Genomic DNA, 26,229 nt, shown 5'->3' on the forward strand with positions numbered 1-26,229 from the left:
CCAATCGAGGGTCTTCCAATCATTCTGGTGGCCGTCAACATCCTTTGGGGGCTACCTCTCAAAGAGGACCAGTTATCCCACAGGTTAATCTACCATCCTGCTTTACAGTCGCTGGTTTGTATGGCCTAGCTATTGAAAGCCAGATACTGGGGGATAGAGGTTTGTCTGGATCAGTGATTCCTACTATGGTGAAGGTTAGGAAGTTGTCTCCCAGCAAGATATACAATCATATGTGGAATGCGTACATTTTCTTAATGTGAGTCAATTGATGCTCATCCTCGATCCTTTTCTGTGGCTTGGATCTCAGCCTTTCTTCAACGGGCATCAAGCAGAAGTTGGCTTTGAGTTGCATTAAGGGCCAGGTGTCTGTCTTGGCAATCTTCTTTAAGTGACCGCTAGCCACACACTCTTTATTCAGGGGTTTGACACGTGGCTCCACCTGTACAGTCTCTCTTGCCACCGAGGGATTTAAACTTCGTGCTCTCAGTTCTACAGAAACCTCCATTTGAGAATATTACCTTGCCTACGTTGTCCCAGAAGGTAGCTTTTTCAGTGGCTATTACCTCGGCTCGCAGATTATCAGAGTTGGCGGCACTATCCTGTCTTACTTCCTATTTAGTGGTCCAAAGAGATAAATTGGTTCTTCGTCCCTGTCCGTCATTCCTGCCCATAGTTGTCTCGGACTTTCATTCCAATGAGGACATTGTGTTGCCTTCCTTGTGTCCCAAGCTGGCTCATCCCAAGGAATTTGCTTTGCATACCTTCGATGTGGTTCGGGTCTATCTGGCAGCTACGGAGACTTTCGGAGGTCAGACTCGCTCTTTGTGGTTACACAAGGACCAAGGATAGGGCTGGCTGCTTCTTCGGCTACCATCTCCAGATGTATCAGACAGACAGTGATTCAGGCCTATTCTATTAAAGGTCAGGTTCCTACTTTCCCTGTCACTGCGCATTCTACTCTGGCGCTGAGTACTTCCTGGGCCTTTCGTGATCAGGTGTCAATATCTCAGGTTTGCTAAGCGACCACTCGGTGGTCAGTGCATACTTCCACCAAATTCTACAAAGTTGATATTTTGGCACCTGCGGATGCTGCTTTTGGCCTCAAGGTTTTGCAGGCTGCTGTTTAAGAGGGGCTGTTCCCTCTTGAGGGGTGTTTTTCTTAAAATTTTTATTTTTTCAGATGGGGCTCCTGTGACCCGGTTAAGTCTTGGGTGTCCTGGTTAGGGCTCTTGTGTTTTAGCCTTGGGTTATTTTCCCCACCCCTCATTTTCCTTCACGTCCCAGGAGGAGGCAATATAACCCAGTAGTAGTTATAATTTAAGGAGTGCTGCATCCGTCGATAAACTGAAGAAATTAATTTGACAGTGAGTAAAAAAATCAATTTTTTTTAATGCAGCATTCTACAGCTAACGCTACTGGCGTTTTTATAACGTCAAGTGTGCATGAGTCCTTAAAGTGTATGTATAACCAAACCTTTTATTTTTAGCTTTGATTAGAACCTTAAAATTCTCTGTCAGGTATTTATTGCTGTCCCCACAGGATTGAACACCCTCTTGTTTGTCCTGGTGACCATTTGTTATTGGGGGAGAAAGTGAGGAGAAACTAGAAAATCAGGGGATTGTACATTTTTCCAAAGGGGACACTTGTTCTGGTGACCACTGTCTAATTGAGTATTCTCCCTCACTATATAGAGAACTTCTTTCACTACCATTTGCATTTCAATGGAAATATCCCCACTTGCACACAGACAGGAAAAAAAACAATAGTTTTATTGATAGTGAGCTTTATGTATGATGTGACCGTGATATAAACTATAGAGTATTTTGTAAGGCACGAAATTTTCTCATCGATTTTTTTTCTGAAGCGTGCCATATGTACAGTTATTAATACATTGCCTGAACATTATAGTTTGTGTTATTGTCTGCATGCTCTTTCTATATTGATTTACATTTGGGACTGGTCTGTAGAAGAAACAGGTTCATGTTACCTTTTAATATCCTTTGCATGGTTTTTATTACTTCCTCTATGAAGGTTGTTTTATGATGATGAGATGTCTGGTCCTCGCTCTGTGACAAGTGCATGACTCTGCTTTAATGCTTCCAGATGTAGCCTCTGTTCTCCTTTTGCTTCATAGATCACTGGCTTCAGGAGAAACCATTTTATAAATATCCCTGTGTTATCACTGTAAGTCAATTTTAGGTCTAGACAAAAGTATTGAAATATTTATTTTGCCCGTGCAGTTTTTTTATTTTTTAGTTCTCTGTAGCTATTGTTATCAGGAAGGGCTGAAAAAAATACATTTAACAAAACATGATAAATTTTAACAAAATTAAAGTGGATCTGTAAAAATGCTTTAGAGCACCCACCCATTGTTACCTTTATTATTGCCTTTATTAGCCAGAAATCCTCTTCTGCACTCCTGTAACCTAAGCTTCACTTTCATACTTGGGCCTGACTTACATTGATTTTATAGCAGCTCCATTCTTTTATTCATAAAAGGTGCATTTATGGGCCAGCAAGTCACTCTCATTGGACAGGGGACTGGCAGTTGGTGAAACTTCTGGATCAGAAGGTTGTAAGGAAGAGACTCTTCTGGCTGATGAAGAAAATCTGTTACTTTGTGGCATTACAAAAGGAATGTTCTATGTGTTATATAAAGGTCTCGTGCACACAGGACATTTAAAAAACACCAGCCCTGCTGCCAGGAAAAAGCAGCTGTAAAAACGTGCTTTTAGTCGCATTTTTGACTAGCGTTTATTGGCGTTTCTGTGCGTTTTTTGGCTTGGGCGTTTTTTTACAGTAAAAACACTCCCAATAATGTAAAAATGTCAAAAGCGGCTAAAAGCTTGTTACAGCGCTTAGCAGTGTTTTTTGGCCTTTTGTGTTTTTACAGCTCAACAGCCTCTGCTCCTTCCTGGATGCTCCTAAACACTTATTCCTCCAAACACGTCTGAAAGTTTATGTGTGCATGGACACATAGGCTAATGTTGGGGGGGGCGTTTAGAAGCAGTAAAAAAAAAAACATCAGATGCCCCTAACAGCAGCTGTAAAAACGTCATGTGTGCATGAGCCCCTAAGTGGAACTTTATTCAGAAAATTAGGTCCTGCTAGTCCACTGCACTTCTGGCTGGCCCCTTTTGCATGTATAGCTTTGTAAAACCTTAAAAACAAGTGCCTATGCTGTTTAAAATCCAGTAATAAACTGTCTCACATGCTCAAATGCTCACTGTTTTTCAGCACTGTGCTGAAAATGTAGATGCCAATCTGCTGATAGCTTAAAGATTTACTGCTGCTCAGGAGCTCTGGGCTTCAGCAAAATGGCAGGCTCCAGCAAGAAGAAACAGGAGCAAAGCTGGTGGGAATTTACAGCACTCACTCATTTTGGTCGCATAGTTATTAATGTAGAATGTATGTTCCTTGCTAAAGAACATTATTTTTAATCAGGTTATGTGTATAGTTCTGCTTTAAAGTGATCAACTTAATTTTATAGTGATTGTAAAGGTTTCTTTTTTATTTTTTAATAGCAAGCATGTTGTACTTATCTATGTGTAGTGATTTTGCACAGCCCTGATCCTCATTCTGGAGTACTGTGCTGGTGCTCCTGGCTTCTGGCTGGGGTGTAAAGGGGTTAAATTGCAGGTCTGTAATTTTCTGAAATATTCAACCCAGTTAGGCAACTCGGAGGCGTTCTGTACGCAGAATGCCCCTCTCAATGTAATGAACTATGCTAAGATACAAATCCGGTTTTAGACATCCTCTGCAGCAAAAAAATAATTTTAGCGAATTTTAATGCACACAAGCACAATATAATACTCAATTTTTGCTTTAAAATTGCGCACGCCTGTAGAATGGTGATAACTTATGGTACATTAAATCATTAATAGTCAACAAGATAAAAGCCTTTACAGGTTAAGGTAAAAGCCTTTACAGGTTACCAGTTTAGAGTTACACAGCAGGTCTGGCACTAGAAGTATTGCTCTCACTCTGTTGTTCGAGGCGATATCTCACATGTGTGATGTGATTACCATATACATATGTGTGCAGGACCTACGTTTGTGTTCGCATTTGCAAGTGACCACAGGGGGGGGCGACATTTGTTTTTACATTGTCTCTTTACATTTTTTTGATTGAACTTTGTTATCACAAGGGATGAATAATAACCCTTTCGGTAGCATTTTCCGTGACAGATCAACTTTATAGTCTATTAGACCCCACATCTCTCCTCTGCAAACCAAGATCGATTTGTAAACAAACCGAAACAGAAGTGACAAAGTCCTCGTTGCTTCTGGTTTCTGACATCACGGAGCAGTGGAAGAAATGGAAGTTCCTCCCACTCTTCACAGTGCATCTGGCACCACATGGTGCATCGGTCCTGGACACCCACCCTGGTGGGTTAGGAGAGCATTGGAAAGGCGGCAGCAGCAGGAGGGGTGGGATACCTCCTTCTGCCGCCTGTAAAAGTGATTGGGTGGCTGTAAAGCCGCTGAATCACTTTTACTAGAAGGAGAATCGGCAGCAGAAAATTTGATTATAGGATAATGGCTGCAGCTGCAGCCATTATCCTATCCCAAGGACACCACTGCTCCAGTCTGAGGGTTACATATATTAGTACAGTGGATGGGAAGCAGTTAGTTTGTTGTTGTGTGTGTTTTCTTTTCTTTTCTCAACAAAAGTGGAGTTACTCGCCAAGCAAACAGTTGTGAAGTCCTTGCAATTGCCCACTTTCTCTCTAACTAAAGCCAAAAAAACAGGATCAATTCAGTTATGCTACTTGAGAAAATTGAAGCCAAATTGACCGATAACCTGAACAAAATCCTATTTGACAACCTCGAAACTCTAAATTTCTTCCTGCTGGCTTCGACCACAGCCTTCTGGAGCTCTAATCAGGGGAGAGTGCTTCCCTCTTCCTGAGTCTTCCTCAACCTTCCCCCCATTTTATACCCTATATATTTTTTTCTTCCTTTCTTCCCCCCCCTGTCCATTTTGCACAAAGCCACCTCTATGTTCCTTCCCCTCATGTGTCAGATAATGATGACTTCTACACAATCTCGTTAGCAATAGGCCATCTCTCAACTAGTTTAATAATTGGAGCGTTACTCATTGTTTCCTTTGCACTACCTTGTTGGTAATCCATTGCTTTTCCGCATTGCCTTTTTGTCATCCCTGACAATTTGTTAATATCTATTCTCAAGATATGTATGTTACCTTTTTAAAATCTCAATTTTTATTGGTAGTTTGTAACTGCTACTATGTAAAACTTAACAAATATATTAAACCCCAAAAAAGTGGAGTTTCTTTTAAAGGAGATTGTGCTCCACTCTTTAAATGTAGTTAGGACTTGGTTACTGTCCGAGTCTATCTCGCAGCCACATCTCAGTTTTGTTTTACCTGAGGGCTCACAAAATTACCAGGCTGCCTTTTGATCCACAATTGTTAAGTGGATTTGGCAATTTATTTCTTGTGTATGCAACCTACGAATTATCCATTCCTATGTCCTGGGATTTACAATTAGGAAATTGTATATCTTAATCGCGAAGTAAAGGCCACGACACAAATCTTGGCTGGTTCAGCAGGAACTGGCTGAGATTTGAACCATTAATGTACAGACTGAATGTACGAAGTTGATCGATCAATCTATCCATTAACTTGAGTACAACCAGCCTGCCGAATTCTCTTGGCTTCTTTAGCCCCTAGCGATAATCACTGTCTTCTCCTGGTGGGGACTGCTTCCCCTGCCCTCCTGCTGGGAGAAAATAATTGCTGATTTCCCTGTCAACACTGCCTGTGTTGATGGGGGAATCGTGCAAATTTTGCACCGTGTATGGCCGGCCTTACCCTATTTCCACACCCTACTTGGTGAGTACCCTACATGGAAATACCTTCACTGATGGCTGTGGCGGGAACCGTGGCAAAAGCTCAGGCAAAGGTTTACTCTACTGATGGGTTACAAGATGCTCAAGCTACTTACAATGACGTTGCTTCCCTTGCATTGGAGCAGGACCCTATTTTAACACCAGTTCCCAATTTTAGAAACTAGTGGCCTCCCTGACCAAAGCAGATCTCTCTGCAACATGTCATAATTTCTTGGATAACTAACCGTTTTGAATGCAGCTACCTTTGTCCAGAGCTCAAAATGACAGCCTTCTTCTCTACCTCCACCTTTTCTATCTGAGTTAGAAGTGGAACCACTCTGTTTAAAGGGGTAGACATGGCAAACTTTGAAGAAGACCCAGAGGTGATATTAGCAGAGGCCAGCCATGATTTCACACTTCCAGGCTCCCATACACCTGATGCTGTGGCTTCATGCGATGTGCTTGCAGGCACAGATATGCTTAATTCTGGTATACGCAAATGCCTCGGTATAGTCACACTTGATTCCTCTTTGTCTTGCCATGCCCCTCTGGATACTAAGAGCTGAAAATTTAAAAAATGCAATGTCCAATTAATTTACACATAGAATAGGCAATTTATGACAATTGGATTTGTCTTGAAAAGGTTTATTCCTCCAAGAATCATTATTGAGCGATGTCTATTTTAAATAGATTTCACTAAAAAGTGATCTGTTCCAGTAGTAGACCCTGCTATCTGCGGACAGAATAATTGAATCACACTTAAAAACATTTTATTTTATCTTGCTTGGTTCTAGGTCCAGCCCTGCAACCAGCTTTTATTGCAATTTCTGTTTGTCAAACCAAAGCTAGTTGGACTAGGGCAACGGGCAATCAACAAGATCCTGTCTTTCAGGATCAAACTCTGGTGGAGTGCAGTCTTTCGCCTTACTTTTCGGTGTTGATACCCTTGAACAATGGCTCTCATTTCTGTCCATATGCACAAATTCTTAAGGCTGGAAGTCTAGACATCTGAAACTGCCTGTAAAAGGTGTCTCGCTCATTTGCTCTCTGAAGAAGGATGTGTCTTTGACGAGGCACTTGACAAGTTCATAAAGGAGGTCACAGGAATAAATGGGCTCCTTCCACAGCTGAAGACTCCAAACGCCCCCTCTTCAGGTGTATCCACCTCCCCAAAGTGCAGACCGTTCCATCACTGTCCAAAGGCTTCATCTTCGAAGCTAAATTTCAGCTCTTCCTTTCAGTGCAAGATTTGCAACACAAAACCCACCAAGTCTACCCTAAAGCCTCCTTCACAATGAAGAGGTGCCCTTACTCCAAAGAGTGGGGTGATGTCTGTTACAGTTTACATTCCTATGGTTCCCAGATGTTGAAGACCTGTGGATTCATTCTGTGTTTTCAAAGGGGTACAAATTACCTCAAACTCTACCTTCCCATTATTTTCTTCTCTCAATCCAGCCAAAATCTGCCGAAGGACAGTCAAATTTACAGACTGTCCTAGATCTCTTGTTCCAGGGAGTGGTCCTATTCCAGACCTAAAATCTCCTTACAAGTACCTTCATGTTCCCAGGTTTTGCAAAGAATCCACAAGGTCAGTTTTTGGCTCTCTATGACAACGAGATTACTTGGCATCAGCAGACATTCAAGATGCCTACTTCCATATTCATATTTATCAACCACATTGGTGCTTTCTGTGCTTCACAGTAGGTCTCAAAAAATGTCACTGTCACACTGCCATTTGGCCTGAGCTCTGCATTCAGAGTATTCCCAAAGGTGCTTGCACACCTACTCTATATCTTAGGAACCGAAGATATCGAGGTTACAGGGTACCTAGATGACTTTCTTCTGAAGGATTCATCTCCCTGAAAACTGTTTGCAACATCCAAAGGACTTCTCAGATTTTTGAAGCTTTCGGGTTGGTAATTATTTTCCAAAAGTTTGCCCTCCAGCATTCCCTTTGTCTGGAATACTTGGGCCTCATCCTAGACAGGGCCCAGGCAAAAGATTTTCTTTCAGCAAACAAGATTCTCTCTAAGGTCTCATGCGTAAACCTTAAAGTGATATTAAAGGCTATATATTTTTTTCTCAAAATAAAAAGACACTGTACTTGCCTGCTGTGAGCAGCGCTATTGCACAGAGCAGCTGCTTACATCCTCTTTGGTGACCCCTCCACTGGTGCTGTCCGCTTTTCCCTCCTCTGAGTGCCCCTAAGCAAGCCAGGTTCTAAGGGGGCACTCTGCGCATATGCTCTCGAACTGGGATGTGTGCATCAATAGACACACACAGCCATGACAAGCTGCGCCCCCACTCCCTACTCACAGGAGTTTCTCGCAGAAGCCTGTGGTTCCCTCTGCCCCTAGTGTCTCCTGTGAGAAGTGGAAGAGAGAAGAGCAGTGCTGGATGGGGAGAGGTGTTAAGTGTGCAGGGTTGGGGGGGGGACACATAGTGGGGTGTTTTTACATTCATGCAGGGAATGGATTTGGGTTAAAAAAAATGTTTAGAACCACTTTAAGATCAAAAGGACATCCTTTATGCTGTTGACTTTACCGTGTTCCACCCAAGGACTCTCCAACCCAACGTTCTCTTGGAACAAACACTCCATCTCTCGGCATTTCTGTAAAGTGAGGAACTACCTAGTTTGGTGGATTGCAAATCAAGCCTGAGGGAGAGAGAGATGGGAAATTTGTTTCTCCCACACTCATTGGTTGTGCAAGAGTAATCAATCCTCTCACAGTTTGTTCACTTGAAGGGACTGCTCTATGTGCAATTGTCACTTCAAAGAAGCTCATGGACCAAATGTTGTGCCTGAGCCAGGAGCAATTTTGCACTTGCTTTTTCCCACAATTCCCAGAGTCTTGGAGAAATTGTGTTGCCATTCAGGATGAATGGGAACCGAATGCGTGTTGCGCAATTTGGTTCATTTTGGAATCGTGGGCAGAATTGTAGCCATTCTGCCCACGAATCTAAATCTCCCTTATGTGAATGGGACCTAAGAAAGGAATTTTTCTGTACAAAAATTCATTTTTTGAGGTACTTGTGATCCCCTGGTAGCTAATTTTGCCGCATTAGCTATACCAGTAATTGAGACCCTAATGCAGTATTGTACAAATCTACAATAGTGAGTTTTGGAACTAACATGAGCAAGAAAAATAGGGAAGCAATATTGTGCGTCACTCAGCAATTGGCTTTTTCTGCATTTCAGAGCAAAAATCTGGTTCCTGTGGTCAACGTGTAAATCCGTTTTAGCTGTAAAATCACTTTACTTTTGATGCATTCCTCTAAATATTTTAAACTTCGAAAATAGGTGGCTCTCTTGAGAAATCAAATCTGACATGAGCATTTTTACTACATTGCTTATCACAATGGTTATTTGTTAAGCTTGCCTTTATTCTTATACTCCTCTAATATATAGTTTTTCCCTTCATTTATAATTATTTTCCCCTTTTTCTCTCCTAGGGAATGTCTCGGCAAACATGAGGTAAGGTTATAAAGCTACCTATCAGATGATGGTCAGACACTCAAACATAATCTGGTCTCTGAAAGATCTTTCTAATGAAAGGACTGTCCATAAAAAAAAAAAAAAAACTTGGTTCACCCGAAGCTGCTTCTTTTTTCATGTCAGTGGGAAGAAAGCATGTCTAGTTTACCTGGGGCAGACCGTTACAGTATGTCAATCAGCTGTTAAAGGCTAAGTTCACCTTTGGAACATGTTACATGTTCCAGAACCAATGATTTCCATGCAGTGTCTGCTGGAAAGCAAAGCATATACTGCAGTGTCTGCAGGCTATGCTTGAGACCCAAGTTGCTAGTTAATATTTGCATATCAGTATGTTTATTTCAGGTTTTCAGGAGCATCTGATGGTCATTTAATATATAGTGCTGACGTTTTACATCTGTTACAGCGCAAATAGAGCCATTTACATTAGTCACAATTCCCTGTGCGTAGCATACAAAATGCACATCAAGGCCAGTTTGGGAATATTCCCTCTAAGATTTCAGTACTTTTTGTACTGATCTGTTTGTCATAGTGAGAGGAAACCGGAGCACCTGGTTAAAGTCTACACAAGCCAAGAGGGAGCACACATATTACACTGGCTCTGGACTCTGAGCTACCAGGCTAATCACTTATAGGATGATCCTCCTATCGGTTTCAGTTCTGACTGACTGTACAGTCTCTGTGCAATCTCCTTAAAATTCACCAAAGCTTTGTAATATCCTTTAAATTTGTATCCAGCGAAGCAACCCATTGCACTACACAGGATATTGTTAGATATAATGTATACTACTCTTTCAGATTGTAAATTGTGTGGTAAGCTTCAAAGAGTTGTGACATAGTCTGCATAAAACAGTCAGTTTTCCACAAGTAAACTCTTCAGTTTAACTGTGTTTTCTTCTTTTTAGATAAGCCCATTGCCATGTCATTCTGCTGGTCCATTTTCATGTAAGAGGTCCTGTGGGCGTTTCCTTGCTTGTGGCAACCACGCCTGCTTAAAAGAATGTCATAAAGTGACTGAGAATAATGGTAACAAAGAGAAGGTAATAGTTCGAGTTATTCTATAGTTTCTGATTTTATTTGAGGTTTATAAGAATTACTTCCAATTCACTTAGACTGGCCATACATGTTCAGTTTGCTTGTACAATTTTCCTTTTAGATTTACCAAAAACCATATAATATGAGGTCAAAACGAAACAGCCCTAAAGTGTTACTAAATCCACAAATCCAAAATCAGTCTGTATATTCAGTAAAGCATGCTTGTTATACTCACTGTGGAACCTAAGGGGTTAATCCCCCGTATTGTGTAAAAAGACTGTTTGATCCTGTATGCACCTATTCTCCCCTTCTTGCTTTGTCCCCAAAACATGTCCGGATAAGACCGAGTAAATGTAGTCAAGCTGCACATGCTGAGTTTGGTGTGTATTGCTATATAGGGTTTTTTTTTTTTCTTGGGAGAGTGCATGTATTCAGCATAGGGCCAATTGGCACTGTCCAGACAGAGGGTCAGGGCGTCCTGCATCCTCACAGGACAGCCAGTGCAATATGAAAACTCCTCCTACAAGCTTCAACCAGGCACTGATATAAGTCACAGGACTACTATATACTGCTGATGAGAAAAGGTATTAAGCAGTTTATATTTACTACAATAATTGCATTTCCATGTTCTGTGTACTGTGGGAGACCAGGTATAGTGAATGCAGGGTCCTGGGTTTAGTAACCCTTTAAGCAAATTTTAAGAGAATGTCAAAGGCAAAACCTAATGCTGCTGCAGGTATAAGGTGCAGGCACCTAAAGGTGGCTACACATAATTGTAGCAGCCACAGAAACCATCCTCTCGTCATCGTCAAATGCTGTGCTGTTCTTACAGGCAAAGCATCAACATTTTCTTGTAGTGCTAAAGCTTGCCTGCCCCTCTTTGTAATTCCTGTTGGTTAGTGACCCTGTCCATCATAGTTCTGGTCCAATAGGAGCGTGTAGGGTCAGGGCTAATTTGCAGACTCTGACAGAACTCCATATTGTCACAGCTTTGCCTGTCAGCATGGTACTTGTTAGTGACATGTTAGTGACATATATAAAGATATATACATTCTCCTCTAGGTGCCAGCAGCAGTTTTGTTTTTTGTTCCGCTTGACAAAATGTCTTTAATTCCCAATTCATTTGTTCTGCTATTGAAATACATATGTCAACATTTTTTTTTTTTTTTTAAGTAGTGCTATTTTGTAGGCCCCTTAAAGGAGGATGTATGGGATAATGCTTTAGAATCAGTCATGCTAAGCTTACTTCACACTATTCAGACTCTGGAAATTATACATTACTCTATATGCCCATTACACACCTCTGAGACATCACCGTATGGGTATTCTGCAGTCTCCCTACTGCGCAAGGTGACCTCATTCACCTTCTATGGCGCTGCCCTAAACTTCACCTTTATTGGGCGAGAGTGGTTAAAAAAATGAATACGTTCTTTCAAATCACCATTTCTTTTGAACCTACGCAATGTATTTTAGGCATACTTGATGACCTCCCATTGAGTTCCAGAAGGCAACCATTAATAGAGCATTGTTCCAAGCCTGCAGATTCCTCCTGCAACAGTGGGAAACTGATAGGGCTCCCACCTACAAAGAATGGAATGTCAACATTGGAGACAACCTTTGGGTTTGAAAAGGCCATTTTTTAGCATGGGGATGCCCAGGAAAATTTGACAAACTCTGGGGAATCGCTGGCAGTCCTGGGTCTTGCACCTGTTGACTTAGTGGTGACTAGAATTTGGGCTGACTCTAGTACATACCTTTTTACGGAGCTGTCGGAGACTTCACCCTGAGTTGTCAAATTCCTGTTACTATACACCCCTCTAATGGCTGTATCCTTTGCAATTTTGGATCTTTATTGTGACTATGTTCTAAGAGTGATTGCTTCTCTCTGGAGTTGTCATATCTCATATAGTTCATGTGTACTTTGGATCACCACTACCTATATGTACAGTATATTGGTTGTAACTGCTTTATTTGTTTTTAGTAAACTTGATTTCTAAATTTAAAAAAATATTCATATTATACCACAATTCGTTTTTAGTTATGCCTCATTGTTGAATGCTCGGTTTCTTCACCTAGCTATTTTGTGTTGGAAACTAACGTCTTTTGAGTCTTGCTTCTACAATGCTGAATGCTATTGCATTATCTTGACCAATTTGCTCAATAGGTGGGGTAAAAAGTTGTGACCAGTCATGGCAGTTGGAATGAAGTGTGGGCTTCCAATTGCATAGTGAGCTAGTACCTTTTTAGCAAATATATTGCAAATACCTAATCAATTCTGTTCTGGATACACAGTATACAGTGGGGCTTAGAGAGCACAAATGTTGAAGCATTAATTTGTAAAGGAACTGTAATGCTAATGGTCTCTAGCAGTTGCATGCAACAAGTTTGTCAGTCCTTGGCCATTCCTTGTATCATGCCTGCAATTTTCTGTAGCATAACAAACACAAAATTATATATATGCAATCCTTTGGTAATATCGGGTGCCCTACCTACTCATTCAGACTACTTAAAGGGTAAGTTCACCTTTACCAAAAAACTGTCTATGCAGATGTAGATAAAAACAAACTGTGCAGCTTGGACTAAAGTTGAATAATGCCCTTGCTATGCTTATAGGCCATTTACATACCTTATGAAGCTTGACTGGAATACTCCCAGGATGTTACTAAGTGAGGCCTAGTCTTAACTGCTCACCTCCACCATCACAGCAGTGAACTCTTAACCGCTGAGCTCAGAACTACTGCACCAGGGGTGAGAGAGAGCATGTGCAGGAGTTTGAATCAGAAAAAGAGCTCAGTCCTGTGATGGTGGAGGTGAGCAGTAATAGGCCTCACTTAGCAACGTCCTAGGTGGCTTTCAGTCGGGCTTCATGAGGAATGGCCTACACCTATAGCAAGAAAATTATTCATCTTTAGCCAGAGTTGGATGGTTTGTGTTTATGTACAAACACTCCTTACTTGCATAGACCGTTTTTTGTTTTTTTTTTGTAAAAGTGAACTAACCGTTTAAGGTAAATAATAGGCCAAATACAATTAGGTTAGCCTGTACATTTTCAATGAATTAAGGCTGAATGTTCAGATTCTTGCATTTCATCAGTCAGGACCTTTTCTCTAAATACTCATACATTTCATTTGCCTTTTAGTCTGGTCCAGAATGTTTTGTGTGTGAAGAGGAATGCTCAAAACCTCGACCACCAGGCTGTCCTCATCGTTGCAATCTCCCATGTCACCCCAAAGATTGCCCTCCATGTGCTCAGATGATCAGGACCAAATGCCACTGCAAGATTAGCAATCTTTACATCGAGTGCATGTACGTAGAAACTCATCTTTCATATTTTTGCATGGCGTGTACTGTATGTAGAAACTCACCTGCTCGTTTTATTGGGTTATTCCAAACAAATAAGTAACATTTCAGGATGAGGTTTTTTTTAATATGACAATATTTAAGGGGAGTAGTGATGTACATGATTTAGAAGCTCATAGAAACCTTTGAGTGGCACTTTGCACATTGTCTTACTAAATTAGCTATTTGTAATGTGTGAAAATAAATATATATGAATTTGCATTTTATGTGGTTAGTGCAAGAGCCCATTCAGACTAGAGCGACTTGTCAGGCGACTTGTCAGCTTGACAAGTCGCGCTCGGTCGCGGTCCATTGAGTAGTACAGGACCCGTTCTAATAGGAGCGACACAAGTCGCTCCGACTTAGAAAAAGGGTCCTGTACTACTTTGGGGCGACCTGGGAGCGACTTGCATAGACTTCCATTATGTGAAGTCTCTGCAAGTCGCACCGAAGTCGCGATGCACGCGACTTCACAGGTCGCCCCCCAAAGGGTCGCGCTAGTCTAAATGGACTCTTAATCCTATATTGTACATGTCTGTTTTTCTGTCTCTGTGTACTGAGAATCTCTCCCTGGTCTTACATGGACCAAAGCTAAATGTTTTAGATTATAATGCAATACTGTGTGGTGATTTAGGGCTCATTTACACATGCTTTGACTAACACACTAAAGCTTTTTTGATGCTTCTGTGGTGCTTCGACGATGCTTTAATGAAGCTTGACAGATGCCCTGTGTGTGTGTTGATATCTCCTACTTCCAATACTTCCAAAACAAAGCAAAGCTAAAGCTGAATTAAAGCTGCAGGTGTTTCAAGGGAGCTTTGTCATAGACTTCTATGGAGTCTTTGAAGATGCTTCGAAGCACCACTAAAGTGACATGGGGTATAATTTCTGGAGCGAAGCCAAAGCAATAGCAAGGTGTAAACAGGACTGTAGGCTAACCATTTCATTTAGTGACAGGGGCTTTGACTGGTGTTTAGAGAGCTTTAAAAAAGTGTGTCCGAAGCCATGTTTTCAAGCAAGTGTGAACGAGCTCTTAAGTTGTTTTGTATATCAGTGTCTGCTTTATTTTTTTTAAAAAAAGCGTGTCCACACTTTTTTTTATGACTTTTTCTTCCTAGTTTGAAACTGAAAGTTTGCTTGTTCTGTGAAGGAAAGTTTAATTGTCAGCCTCAGTGACCCAGACCAAAAAAAGATTAAAAAATAATATAAGTGGTGTGCTACTCAAAATGTCAACATAATCAATTGTCTCCAGTGATACATAGTAATAAATACATAAATGTGTAATAAATACAAAATTAAATTACACAACATATATACATATAACAACTGTAAAAATAGTGAAAAAAATCATCCACCAATTTATTAATCCACCAAAAAAAAAATAAAAAATTAAAATATAGTTATTGTAGTGAGTATAATGGGTGAAGTAAAAGTCTATTGTCCAAAATTGTGCGATATGTGTATATCCTTCAAACGATGATGGTGAATAATAGTGCAAACTTAATATATGTATAAATGGTGAGAACATGCCAAAACATCCTTGTGTGCAATGGCCGCTCATCTCCAGCACACAAAGTGGGCAGCCAATAATTAATTGGATGATCCACCTAGAGCTCCTTTATCATCCCATGGACTCCTTTAAAGTGCATTTAGCATAAACACACTCTGATGTATTGCACTCACATTTAGTTGATTCATCAGGGATTCCTGATGAAGTCAGGTGACTAGTGACGTCGCCCCCAGCTGATCGCCCTTCGCTTTCAATGCCAGTTTGCACTATTATTCACCGTTATTGTTTGGAGGATATACACATATTGCACAATTTTGGACAATGGGTGAAGTAAAAGTCTATTACTGTATACTCACTACAATAACATTATATACATTTTTTAATAATTTTTTGGTGGATGAATTTATTGGTGGATTAATTTTTTCACTATTTTTACAGTTGTTCTATGTATATATGGGGTGTAATTTTAATTTTGTATTTATTACTATGTATCACTGGAGACCACTGATTATGTTCACATTTTGAGTAGCACACCACTTATATTATTTTAATCTGGTTTATTGAGCAAGTTTTACGAGTACTTGTTTAGTGGGAGCTGCAACTCACACATTTAGTCACTTTCCATTTAGAGCAGCGCACCTGTTTCTCTTTTAAGACCCTGATCAAAACTGTTCGGTTAAACTCCTTCCTACATGACTATCAGCTTTTAATGTCCGATAGTATCTTTTTGGTATCATCTGCACAATCTGCACTCAGACTTATCAGAAGAATCTAATTCCTTTTCCAGGTTATGATCTAGCAGGCATTAGTGATTGGTCATTAGGCCCAAGCAGTGAAAAAGTCTGTTACCTTAACTGTACAGTACAGGGCACAGGGGAGCATTCATATACCCTGGGTTATAGACTGGTACCATCAGGTGCTTGGACACTGGCAAAAGCTTAAAAGGATATGCCCCTGTGCGCCTCTCTATAACCCTCCCTATAGCCATGGGTCCTCATTTTTTTTGCTAGTTTCTTAAGGTGATGGACCTCTTTGCTCTCATAGAGAAATCAAATTGTTTCTCTTTTGTTCATTGACGGACACAGCTCCTGATCTTCTTGACCATTGGGTTATACTGCCCCTACAGGAGTAGGACACTAGGCAGAAAAATAACTTGACTATGCCTATGGGCAGTCCCAGGAGGTATACTCCCCCTCTCTGCAATAGGTACTAAGTTGTTTTTTGTTTTTTTTTGTGCCTAGTCAGGAGTAAGGACCTAGTTCCTTGCTGGGATCTCTGGTCCTGGCAATTGTTTTCTTTTTAAATACATTTTTTTCTCCTAGTTTTTCTTGTGAGATCTAGAATAAACTGCCGGACTGGGCGACAGGCTGGGTAATCTAGAACGTTTTCAGGGGTTTTATTCAAACCTGTTCACGGTCCCGAAGAAAGAAGGCAAGGTGTGTCCAATTCTGGATCTCAAGGCTCTAAACTGCTTTGTGCGGGTACAGAAGCTTAGGATGGAGTCTATTCAAATGGTGGTGACATCCTTGCATCAGGGGAATTTTCTTGCCTTTATTGACATCAAGGATGCTTACTTACACATTCCAATATGTGTCGGTCACCAACGATTCCTCCGCTTTGTCGTGGGAAAGGAGCATTATCAGTTTGTGGCGTTACTTTTTGGTCTCGTCTCTGCTCCTCGGGTCCTCCCAAAGGTGTTGGCCTGGCTGCTGGCATCGTTACGTCAGCGAGGGGTTGCAGTGCTGGGCTATCTGGACGACCTTCTCTTGCAACCTGAGTCTCCTACTGCTCTGATGGACAACGTGGACATCACTATATGGACTCTGAGGGAGTTCCGCTGGCTTCTCAATTATTAGAAGTCTGCTCCGGTTCCTTCCACAAAACTAGACTATCTTGGTCTGACGTGTTCCTTCCTCTGGACAAGCTTCAGAAGTTGCATGCTGCAACTCCTCTCTTGCTGTCCACCAGGTGGTCGTCCCTCCGGACTTGCATGAGGGTGCTGGGCCTGATGGTTTCTACCTTTTTGAGGTGGTCCCGTTTGCACAGTTCTATACAAGGTCCCTGCAAAGGTAAATCTTGGCCAAATGGGACAAGTGTCCGAATTCTCTAGACAATCAAATCCAGCTGAGCCAAAAAAAACAAGGGTCTCTAATCTGGTGGCTTCACTCTCCAGCTCTTTGCCAGGGCAAATCTTTTCTCCCCCTGTATTGGACAGTGGTTACCATGGATGCCAGTATGTCTGGGGAGGTGTCCTGGGTTGAAATTCCGCTCAGGGCGTTTGGACACTGGAAGAGTCCCGACTCCTGATCAATGTCCTGGAACTCCGAGCGATCAGGCTGTGCCTGAATCACTGGACGGATCACCCTCAGGGGTGTCCGGTGCGAATCCAAGCAGACAATGCCACGGCCGTGGCTTATGTCAATCACCAGGGTGGAGCAAGAAGTGTATTGGCAGCTCTGGAGGTATCCAGCATTCTTTGGTGGGTAGGACGGATCGTTCCGGCCCACTCCGCTATACACATTCCAGGGGTGGAAAATTGGCAGGTGGATTATCTCAGTAAGCAGGCTTTGGACCAAGGGGAGTGGTCCCTTTATCCAGAGGTGTTTAATCAGCTGTGTCTCCGGTGGGGCAACGCCGAGGTGGGATCTGTGGCGTCCCGGCTTAACAGAAAGGTGCACAGGTTTGTGACATGGTCACCGGATCCTCTAGTAGACACCTCTAGTGGACACCACAAATTGCGCTGGTAGCCCCGTGAGGCCAGTATTGTCTGATTTTACCCCTTCCCTCTTCTCAAGCTTCTGCCAAGACTCCTGCATAGGATCGATGCAGAAGGGTCATTCTAGTGGCCCCAGATTAACCTTGCTGGTCCTGGTACGCCGACCTGGTGCAGCTGGTCGCCGACACCCTTTGGAGACTACCATTCAGGGAGAATCTGCTGTCCCAAGGGCCAATCTGCCATCCTGCTTTGCAGTCGCTGGCTTTGACGGCTTGTTGAAAGGCAGGTGCTGAAGGATAGAGGTTTGTCTGGGTTAGTGATTCCTATTCTACTGAAAGATGGTAGATCTTCCTAGTTGACTTCCTATCCTACGTGGAAAGCGTACATTTCGTGGTATGAGTCGCTTGGTGTTCACCAATGCTCTTTTTCGTGGCTCGAGTCTTGCCTTTCTTTCAATGGGTGGGGGGGGGGGGTGTTGAGAAGAAGTTGACCTTGAGTACCATTAGGGCCAGGTGTTGGCCTTGGCGGTCTTCTTTCAAGGACCCCTGGCCACGTATTCCCTGATGCGTACTTTTATTCAGGGGGTTCGACATTTTACTCCACCAGTGTGGTCCCCACTACCACCTTGGGATCTCAACTTGGTGCTCTCAGCTCTACAGAAGCCTCCCTTTCAAAATATTCAGGAGATTCCCCTGCTTACGCTATCCCAGAAGGTGGCCTTCTTGGTGGTGATCATCTCTGTGCACAGGGTGTTGGAATTGACAGCGTTGTCTTGTCGTTTCCCTTAATTGGTAGTCCACAAAGATAAGGTTCTTCGCCCCTGTCTGTCGTTCCTTCCATTATGTTGCCTTCCCTGTGTCCCAGGCCAAAAACATAAAGAAATTGCACTATTTGTGCTTGCGCATGGGCCTGGAAAAGGGCTATCCACTTCATCTTCGACCATTTCTAGATGGATCAGACAGACGGTGACTTACAGATATTCGAGTAGGGTCAGGTTCCTCCTTTCCCTGTAAAGGCGCACTCTAGTTATGTGGGCACTCAGTGCTTCGTGGGCCTTCTGTCATCAGGCGTCAGTAACGCAGGTGTGCAAGGTGGCTACTTGGTCATCGCTGCACACTTTCACAAAACTTTATAAAGTGGATGTGTTGGCATCTGCGGATGCCTCTCCTGGCCGCAAGGTTTTGCAGGCTGCTCTTTACAAGGCTTGTTCCCTCTTTGGGGGTGTACTGTTTTTTTCAGGTGGGCTCCAGTTGTTTTGGTTGGGCTCCTGTTACCTGGTTGGCTACGGTTTAGACTTGGGAATGTTTTATTGCTATTCCCACCCCTCATGTTTGACACTGCTTTGGGACGTTCCAATGGTCAAGAAGATCAGGAGCTGTGTCCATCAATAAACGAAAGAGAAAATTTGATTTTTGACTTACCGTAAAATCCAATTCTCTGATGTTCATTGACGGACACATCACCCACCCCTCTATGGAGTGTTTTTACTTCTTACACTGCTTGTAACCAAAGTACCTATTGCAGAGAGCAGGAGTAAACCTCCTGGGACTGCCCATAGGCAGTCAAGTTCTTTTTCTGCCTAGTGTCCTCCTGTAGGGGGACTGTATAACCCAGTGACCAAGAACATCAGGAGTGGTGTCCACCAATGAACATCAGAGAAATGGATTTTACGGTAAGTCAAAAAATCCAATTTCTCTTACGTCCTCCGACAGTCGCCGCCTCTTCATATTCGTCACATATGGGGTATTAGACTTTGCTCCGAAGGAGTAGCTAGGCAACAGAATATGTTAACAATAAAGCTTTAACATATCCCACCCTCAAGGGGTGGTCCCCTCAGTCAATACCCTCCTACTTCCTGCAACCATATCTCAGTTTTAATGTCTAGCTTGTCAGGAGTGGCTGGCTCTCTCTGTGCTGGGACTTTTTGTCCCAGACTCTTTCTTCTTTTTAATATTTTGTTTGAGTTTTCTCTCTACCTTTACTTAGCTGTTATTTTTGTCAGCATTAGTTAGTTCTTCGGACGAAGAGGATCATGCGGACTGGGTCTCGGGCTGATCCCCCTGGTCGCAGGTCGTGGGTCAGTGGCTTCCCAGTCTGCCATCGAGCGTTCAGCCAGGTAACGCTCCTGGCACAGTGAACGACCCATCCCTGTTCGGTGCAGGAATGATTGGTGAGGTGGCTACCTCACCGGACGCTGTGCGGTTTCTTAACCTCCATTTTGTGCGTCTTGAATTGCGACTCTCCCTGCCTCATGTGCAGCGGCTTGTTCGCCTGTGCGGGTTCCCCACGCCATGTGAGGTAAGTGTATTTATGTGGGGACCTGTCTGTCTGGGGGGGTCTCAGTCTGGGACTGTGTAACCTGCCTTTAATCACACTGCTTGTCTCCCTATCTCTCGGCTGCATGCTGTGGGCTGCAAGGGGGGGGGGGGGGAGCTGTATGACACTGTGTGTGTCAGGCTGGGCAGTGTGAGGAGCTGTGTGCTGTGGGGCATGTTTTTTCTTGGCATGTTTGGGCATATACAGCGATCGCTGCGGCGATCTAACATGTATCCTTATATTGGGATGTAATGTGTGTGTTTTTTATGCACTGTGGAGCGGCGTTTTCGGCGCCAATCGACGCCATTTTACCGGCGCCCGCTCCGGCCGCATGGTTTACATGCACGGCGGCCATTTTCTTGTAGCCTCCATAGGCTTACATAGAGCGCCCTGGCAGCATCACTTCCTCTCTCCTGGAACACCGATCGAGGCAGCAGCAGCAGCGGGGTCTCCTCAGGTTTTATCCTTCTGTTCTTGTTATCCATTGCCTGTACTCAGTTTGTATATTCCCTGTGGGGGTCTCATTGTGCCTGAGTGTGGTGCGGTGGGCTGCGCTTGCCGCGCTTGCTAAAAGGGGGCAGTTAACCCTTGGTTGTCTGGCATTACAGGGGCAATGGATTCTCAGGAGGGCAAGTTTCCTACAGTATTGGTGGAAAGCCAGGGGACCGCTGTTTCCCCCCCAGGGGGGGATTTAGCCACTATTGTGGCTGGCCTTGCTGCCCAGGTGCAAATGCTGGTGGCTGCTCAATCTACTAAACGGCCCAGAGTTGCTCTGTCCTCTGATTCTGAGGGTGAAGGTGATGGGGCTGTTCTGGCAGGGACCCCCCTATCGGGGTCCCGCTCCTCTCTTGATCTAGTGGGGTCTGAGGTAGAGGCTGAAGTTGAGGGGGTTGATAATTCTCCCCCTGGCTCGCCTGAAGAGCTTGCAATCATGGATGAGTTGATTGCTTCCATTAAGCAGACGCTACGTTTGCAGGACGAAGTGTGTCCCCCCGCTGCTTTGGCGGCTTATGGGACGCAGAGAAAACGCAGGACGCCGCAGGTTTTTCCCTGCAATGCTGATTTTCAGCGCGCTGTTAAGGATCAATGGCGCGATCTGCGCAAGCCTTTTGCGGTACCAAGTAAATTCAAGCTGCGTTATCCTTTCTCGCCTGCCACTGATGAACGGTGGTGTGTGCCTCCGCCAGTGGATCATGCAATTGCGGTTTTGAACAAAGCCACTGCGATTCCTGCAGAGGGTTCCCCTGTTTTCCGTGATGCCACGGATAGGAGACTGGAGTCTCTTGCCCGTCATACTTATTCTGTTACGGGTTCTATGCTTAAGGCTCTGTTTGCTTCTCTCATGGCGGCCCAGGCGATCGCAAGTTGGACGCAGATGCTTAGGCGCGTCCTAGTGGCCGATTCGGCCTCGGCGGCGACCCTGGATATGGTGGATCAGATCCACCAGGGTGTCATGTATCTGTGTGATGCGGACCTGGACCTGATTCCGTTGGCTGCACGTGTGCACAGCGTGGCGGTGTTGTCTCGCCGCCTGGTTTGGTTGAAATGTTGGTCGGTGGACCAATCTTCACGTAAGACCTTAGCCAATCTACCTTATGATGGGTCTCGCCTTTTTGGGGAGTCCCTGGATGTGTTGATTAAGGGGATCACCGGGGGTAAGAGCACTCTCTTGCCCCATTTCCCCAAGGCTAAGGGGGCTTCTGGGAAGAAGCATGCAAATTTTTGGCCCCCTCAGGGGTCCTTTCGTGCCTTTCGGCCGCACTACAAGGGCAAACCGTTCAAAGGCCAAGGCTCTCAGAAGAAGCCCTGGTCTGGGAAACAGAAGTCCGGCCAATCCGGACCTGCTGCCCATAACAGTTCGGCCTGAAGGGGCGCCCTCACCCAGTTTTGGGGTGGGGGGACGCTTGCTCGGTTTTCTTCAGCCCTGGTTGGCCCGTGTGCGGGACAGATGGGTTCTGGAAATCGTTCGATCTGGTTACAAGATCGAGTTTCTCTCTCGGCCGGAGAGCAGATTTTTTCCCTCAAATCTTCAACTGTCTCCAGAGCGCCTGCGGTATCTGCACCTGGCGGTGCGGGACCTGAGGGCTCAGGGAGTGGTGGTTCCGGTGCCTCATCGGGACAGATTTCGGGGGTTTTATTCCAATCTGTTCACCGTGCCCAGGAAGGAGGGCAAGGTTCGTCCGATTCTGGACTTGAAGGCTCTGAACCGCTCTGTGCGGGTTCGCAAGTTTCCCGCATGGAATCCCTGCGCTCGGTGGTGGCTGCCCTGGTTCCGGGGGAATTCATGGCCTCCATCGATTTGAAGGATGCGTACCTTCACATCCCCATATTCGTGGGTCATCAGAGATACCTTCGATTTGCCATTGCGGAGGATCACTACCAGTTCGTGGCGTTGCCCTTTGGTCTCGCCTCGGCTCCGCGGGTCTTCACCAAGGTGCTTGCACCGGTTCTGGCATTATTGAGGGCCCAGGGCATTTCTGTCCTGGGGTATCTGGACGACATTCTGGTTCGGTCTGCGACCAGACAGGGTCTGGAGAAGGACCTGTCTGTCACAATGCAAACTCTGCAGGAGTTTGGTTGGACGATAAATGTTCCAAAGTCGACACTGAGTCCGTCGGTTCGTCTCCCCTATCTGGGAATGATACTGGACTCGGTGCAGGCGAAGGTCTTCCTGCCGGAAGACAAACTCAGGACTCTTCAGGAGGAAGTCAGGTCCCTCAGGGACGTTCCACACTCGTCTCTGCGGACGTGTATGAGATGTCTGGGATTGATGGTCTCGGCCTTCGAGGCGATTCCTTTCGCGCAGTTTCACACGCGGGGTCTCCAAGCGGAGATCCTGTCCAAGTGGGACGGGCGACCTCAATCACTGGATCTTCAGATCTCGTTGAGTCATCGCACCAGGGAAAACCTTCTGTGGTGGCTCCAGTCCCCGTTTGTGTCCGGGGGCAAGTCGTTTCGTCCGATCTCGTGGACGATAGTCACCACGGATGCCAGCCTGTCGGGCTGGGGTGGTGTTCTGGGCGTTCTGTCCGCCCAGGGGACCTGGTCGGAGGGGGAGTCTTCCCTCCCGATCAACATTCTGGAATTGCGTGCGATAAGGCTCTGTCTTCATCGCTGGACGGACCGGCTGCAGGGCTGCCCGGTTCGGGTGCAGACGGACAATGCCACGGCGGTGGCCTACATCAACCACCAAGGGGGCACCAGGAGTGCCCGAGCGGCTCGAGAAGTGGCCGACATTCTGTCTTGGGCCGAGACTCATGTCCCGGCGATAACGGCGGTTCACATTCCGGGAGTGGAGAACTGGCAGGCGGACTATCTGAGTCGCCAGACCCTGGATCAGGGGGAATGGTCTCTCCACCCGGCTGTCTTCCAGATGTTGTGCGCGAAGTGGGGTCTTCCAGATGTGGACCTGTTCGCGTCTCGTCTCAACTACAAGGTGAAGAGGTTCGTGGCAAGGACGCGCGACCCTCGGGCAGACGCGTCGGACGCGTTAGTGGCCCCGTGGCATCAGTACAGGCTGATGTACGCGTTTCCACCGATTCAGTTGCTGTCCAGGTTCCTTCGCAGGTTACACTCGGAACGCAGCACGGTGATTCTTGTGGCACCGGACTGGCCTCGCCGGTCCTGGTACGCAGACCTCGTGAATCTGGCGGTCGACGCCCCTTGGCGTCTGCCTCTTCGAGACGATCTACTGTCTCAAGGACCGATTTACCATCCTGCTTTACAGTCGCTGGCTTTGACGGCCTGGCTGTTGAGACCGAGGTCCTGAAGGAGAAGGGTCTCTCTCCAGAGGTCGTTCATACTTTGATCAACGCGAGGAAGTCTTCCTCGGGGAAGATTTATTACCGTACTTGGAAGGCCTATTTTGCCTGGTGTGAGTCCAGGGGGTTTTCACCCCGCACGTACTCGGTTTCCCGTGTGCTGTCTTTCCTTCAGACGGGTGTCGATCAGCGTTTGGCGCTGGCTACGATAAAGGGTCAGGTGTCTGCGCTGGCCGTTCTGTTTCAACGTCCCGTGGCTTCCAACTCCTTGGTTGGCACTTTTATTCAGGGTGTGCGGCATCTGGTTCCTTCTAGGAGGGATCCTTTGCCCCCTTGGGACTTGAATCTCGTTCTATCTGTGTTACAACGTGCTCCTTTTGAACAGATCAGGGAGATCTCGTTGTCTATGTTGTCCAAAAAGGTCGCCTTTTTGGTGGCGATCACTTCGGCTCGCAGAGTGTCGGAACTGGCGGCTTTGTCCTGCAAGTCTCCGTACCTGGTTGTTCATTTGGATAAGGTGGTCTTGCGACCTAATCCTTCTTTTCTGCCGAAACGAGTTTCGGAATTCCATCTTAATGAGGATATTGTTTTGCCTTCGTTGTGCACGAAGCCTAAACATCCAAAGGAGGTGAGATTGCACTCTCTGGATGTTGTTCGGGCGATAAGGGTTTACCTTAAATCGACTGAGTCTTTTCGTAGGACGGACTCCTTGTTTGTTCTTCCAGAGGGTCCTCGGAAGGGCATGGCGGCTTCGGCCTCTACCATCGCCAAATGGATCAGGCAGACCATTGAACAGGCCTATGCTTTGCAGGGGAAGGTTCCCCCTGTACCTGTGAAGGCGCACTCTACTAGATTTCTGAGTACGTCTTGGGCCTGCCGTCATGGGGCTTCTGTAGCCCAGGTGTGTAAGGCGGCGACTTGGTCGACCGTGCACACTTTCACAAAATTCTACAAAGTAGATGTTCAGGCATCGGCGGATGCTTCCTTTGGCCGCAAGGTTCTTAGTGCGGCTGTTCCATAGGGTCCCTTGTTGGGGACTCCTGGCTGTTGGGATAGTTTTTTGTATCCCCTGGTTTTTTTGTCTTTTCCTGGGTTGTTGCTCCTGTTGAGCACTTATTTTTGCTGTTGCCCAGCTGGTTTCCTTCCTTTGGTAAGGTTCCTTTCTTTGATGTGGAGACTGCGTTGCCTTTCGGCGCGGATGCGTTTCCCACCCCTCATGTTTGCACTGCTTTGGGACGTCCCCATATGTGACGAATATGAAGAGGCGGCGACTGTCGGAGGACGTAAGAGAAAACGGAATTTTTGTAAAATCTTACCTGTAAAATTCCTTTCTCTGAGTCCTCCGACAGTCGCCGCCCCCGCCCCTCTTTTGGGGTTTGAATGTATACTCTACTGCTATTCCACTAAAACTGAGATATGGTTGCAGGAAGTAGGAGGGTATTGACTGAGGGGACCACCCCTTGAGGGTGGGATATGTTAAAGCTTTATTGTTAACATATTCTGTTGCCTAGCTACTCCTTCGGAGCAAAGTCTAATACCCCATATGTGACGAATATGAAGAGGCGGCGACTGTCGGAGGACTCAGAGAAAGGAATTTTACAGGTAAGATTTTACAAAAATTCCGTTTTTTTATTCTAATTGGCGTAAACAATGATTAAAACCCTTGTAAGTTCTTTTTTTTTTTTTTTTTTTGCTTCTTGTGTCCCACTGAGTGAATTTACCTTTTGCTCTCCAAAGTGAAGCAAGTGCCCTCTTGGAGAATTGTCACTAGAACAAGTGTCCCCATTGGATGATTTTCCATCAATTCCTGTTCTGGTGAAAACTCCACACTTTTATGCCCCGTACACACGTGCAGATTATCTGAAGACTTTTGTCTGTAGACTTACCAAAACCATATAATATGAGGTCAAACCTAAACACTTTCAATTTGTATGCAATCCAGCAGGCCCTTGCACTACATAGAAAAGGTAAATCTGAAGACAAAAGTCTTCAGATAATCTGCACGTGTGTACGGGGCATTAGTCCCTGAGACAGTGGTCGAATGTAGAAAGTGACTCAAAAGTGTAAATGTTAATCTTCCCAAAAAGAGAAGTACAATATTCTTAGAACAATCTCAACCCTCTTAGTGAGATATCTCAAAAGATAGATGTTCTTTTTAGTAATAAAAGCATATAGTGCTAAATAAACAATTAACAATAAACAATTAT

General features: G+C 44.9%; 1 protein-coding gene across 2 annotated transcripts in view; it reads left to right on the forward strand.

Moving 5' to 3' along the window:
• NFXL1 (nuclear transcription factor, X-box binding like 1) overlaps positions 1–26,229 on the forward strand; it is a 212,374-nt gene that overhangs the window by 100,728 nt on the left and 85,417 nt on the right. For both annotated transcript variants that reach the window (XM_082259587.1, XM_082259588.1), the window contains exons 16-18: positions 9,306–9,327; positions 10,251–10,385; positions 13,520–13,686. In XM_082259587.1, coding sequence (XP_082115713.1) covers positions 9,306–9,327; positions 10,251–10,385; positions 13,520–13,686 — 324 coding nt within the window. The remainder of the gene's footprint in view (positions 1–9,305; positions 9,328–10,250; positions 10,386–13,519; positions 13,687–26,229) is intronic.

The sequence above is a fragment of the Pelophylax lessonae genome (assembly GCF_965119305.1).
Source record: "Pelophylax lessonae genome assembly, chromosome: 1".
In the NCBI taxonomy this organism is placed as follows: domain Eukaryota; kingdom Metazoa; phylum Chordata; class Amphibia; order Anura; family Ranidae; genus Pelophylax; species Pelophylax lessonae.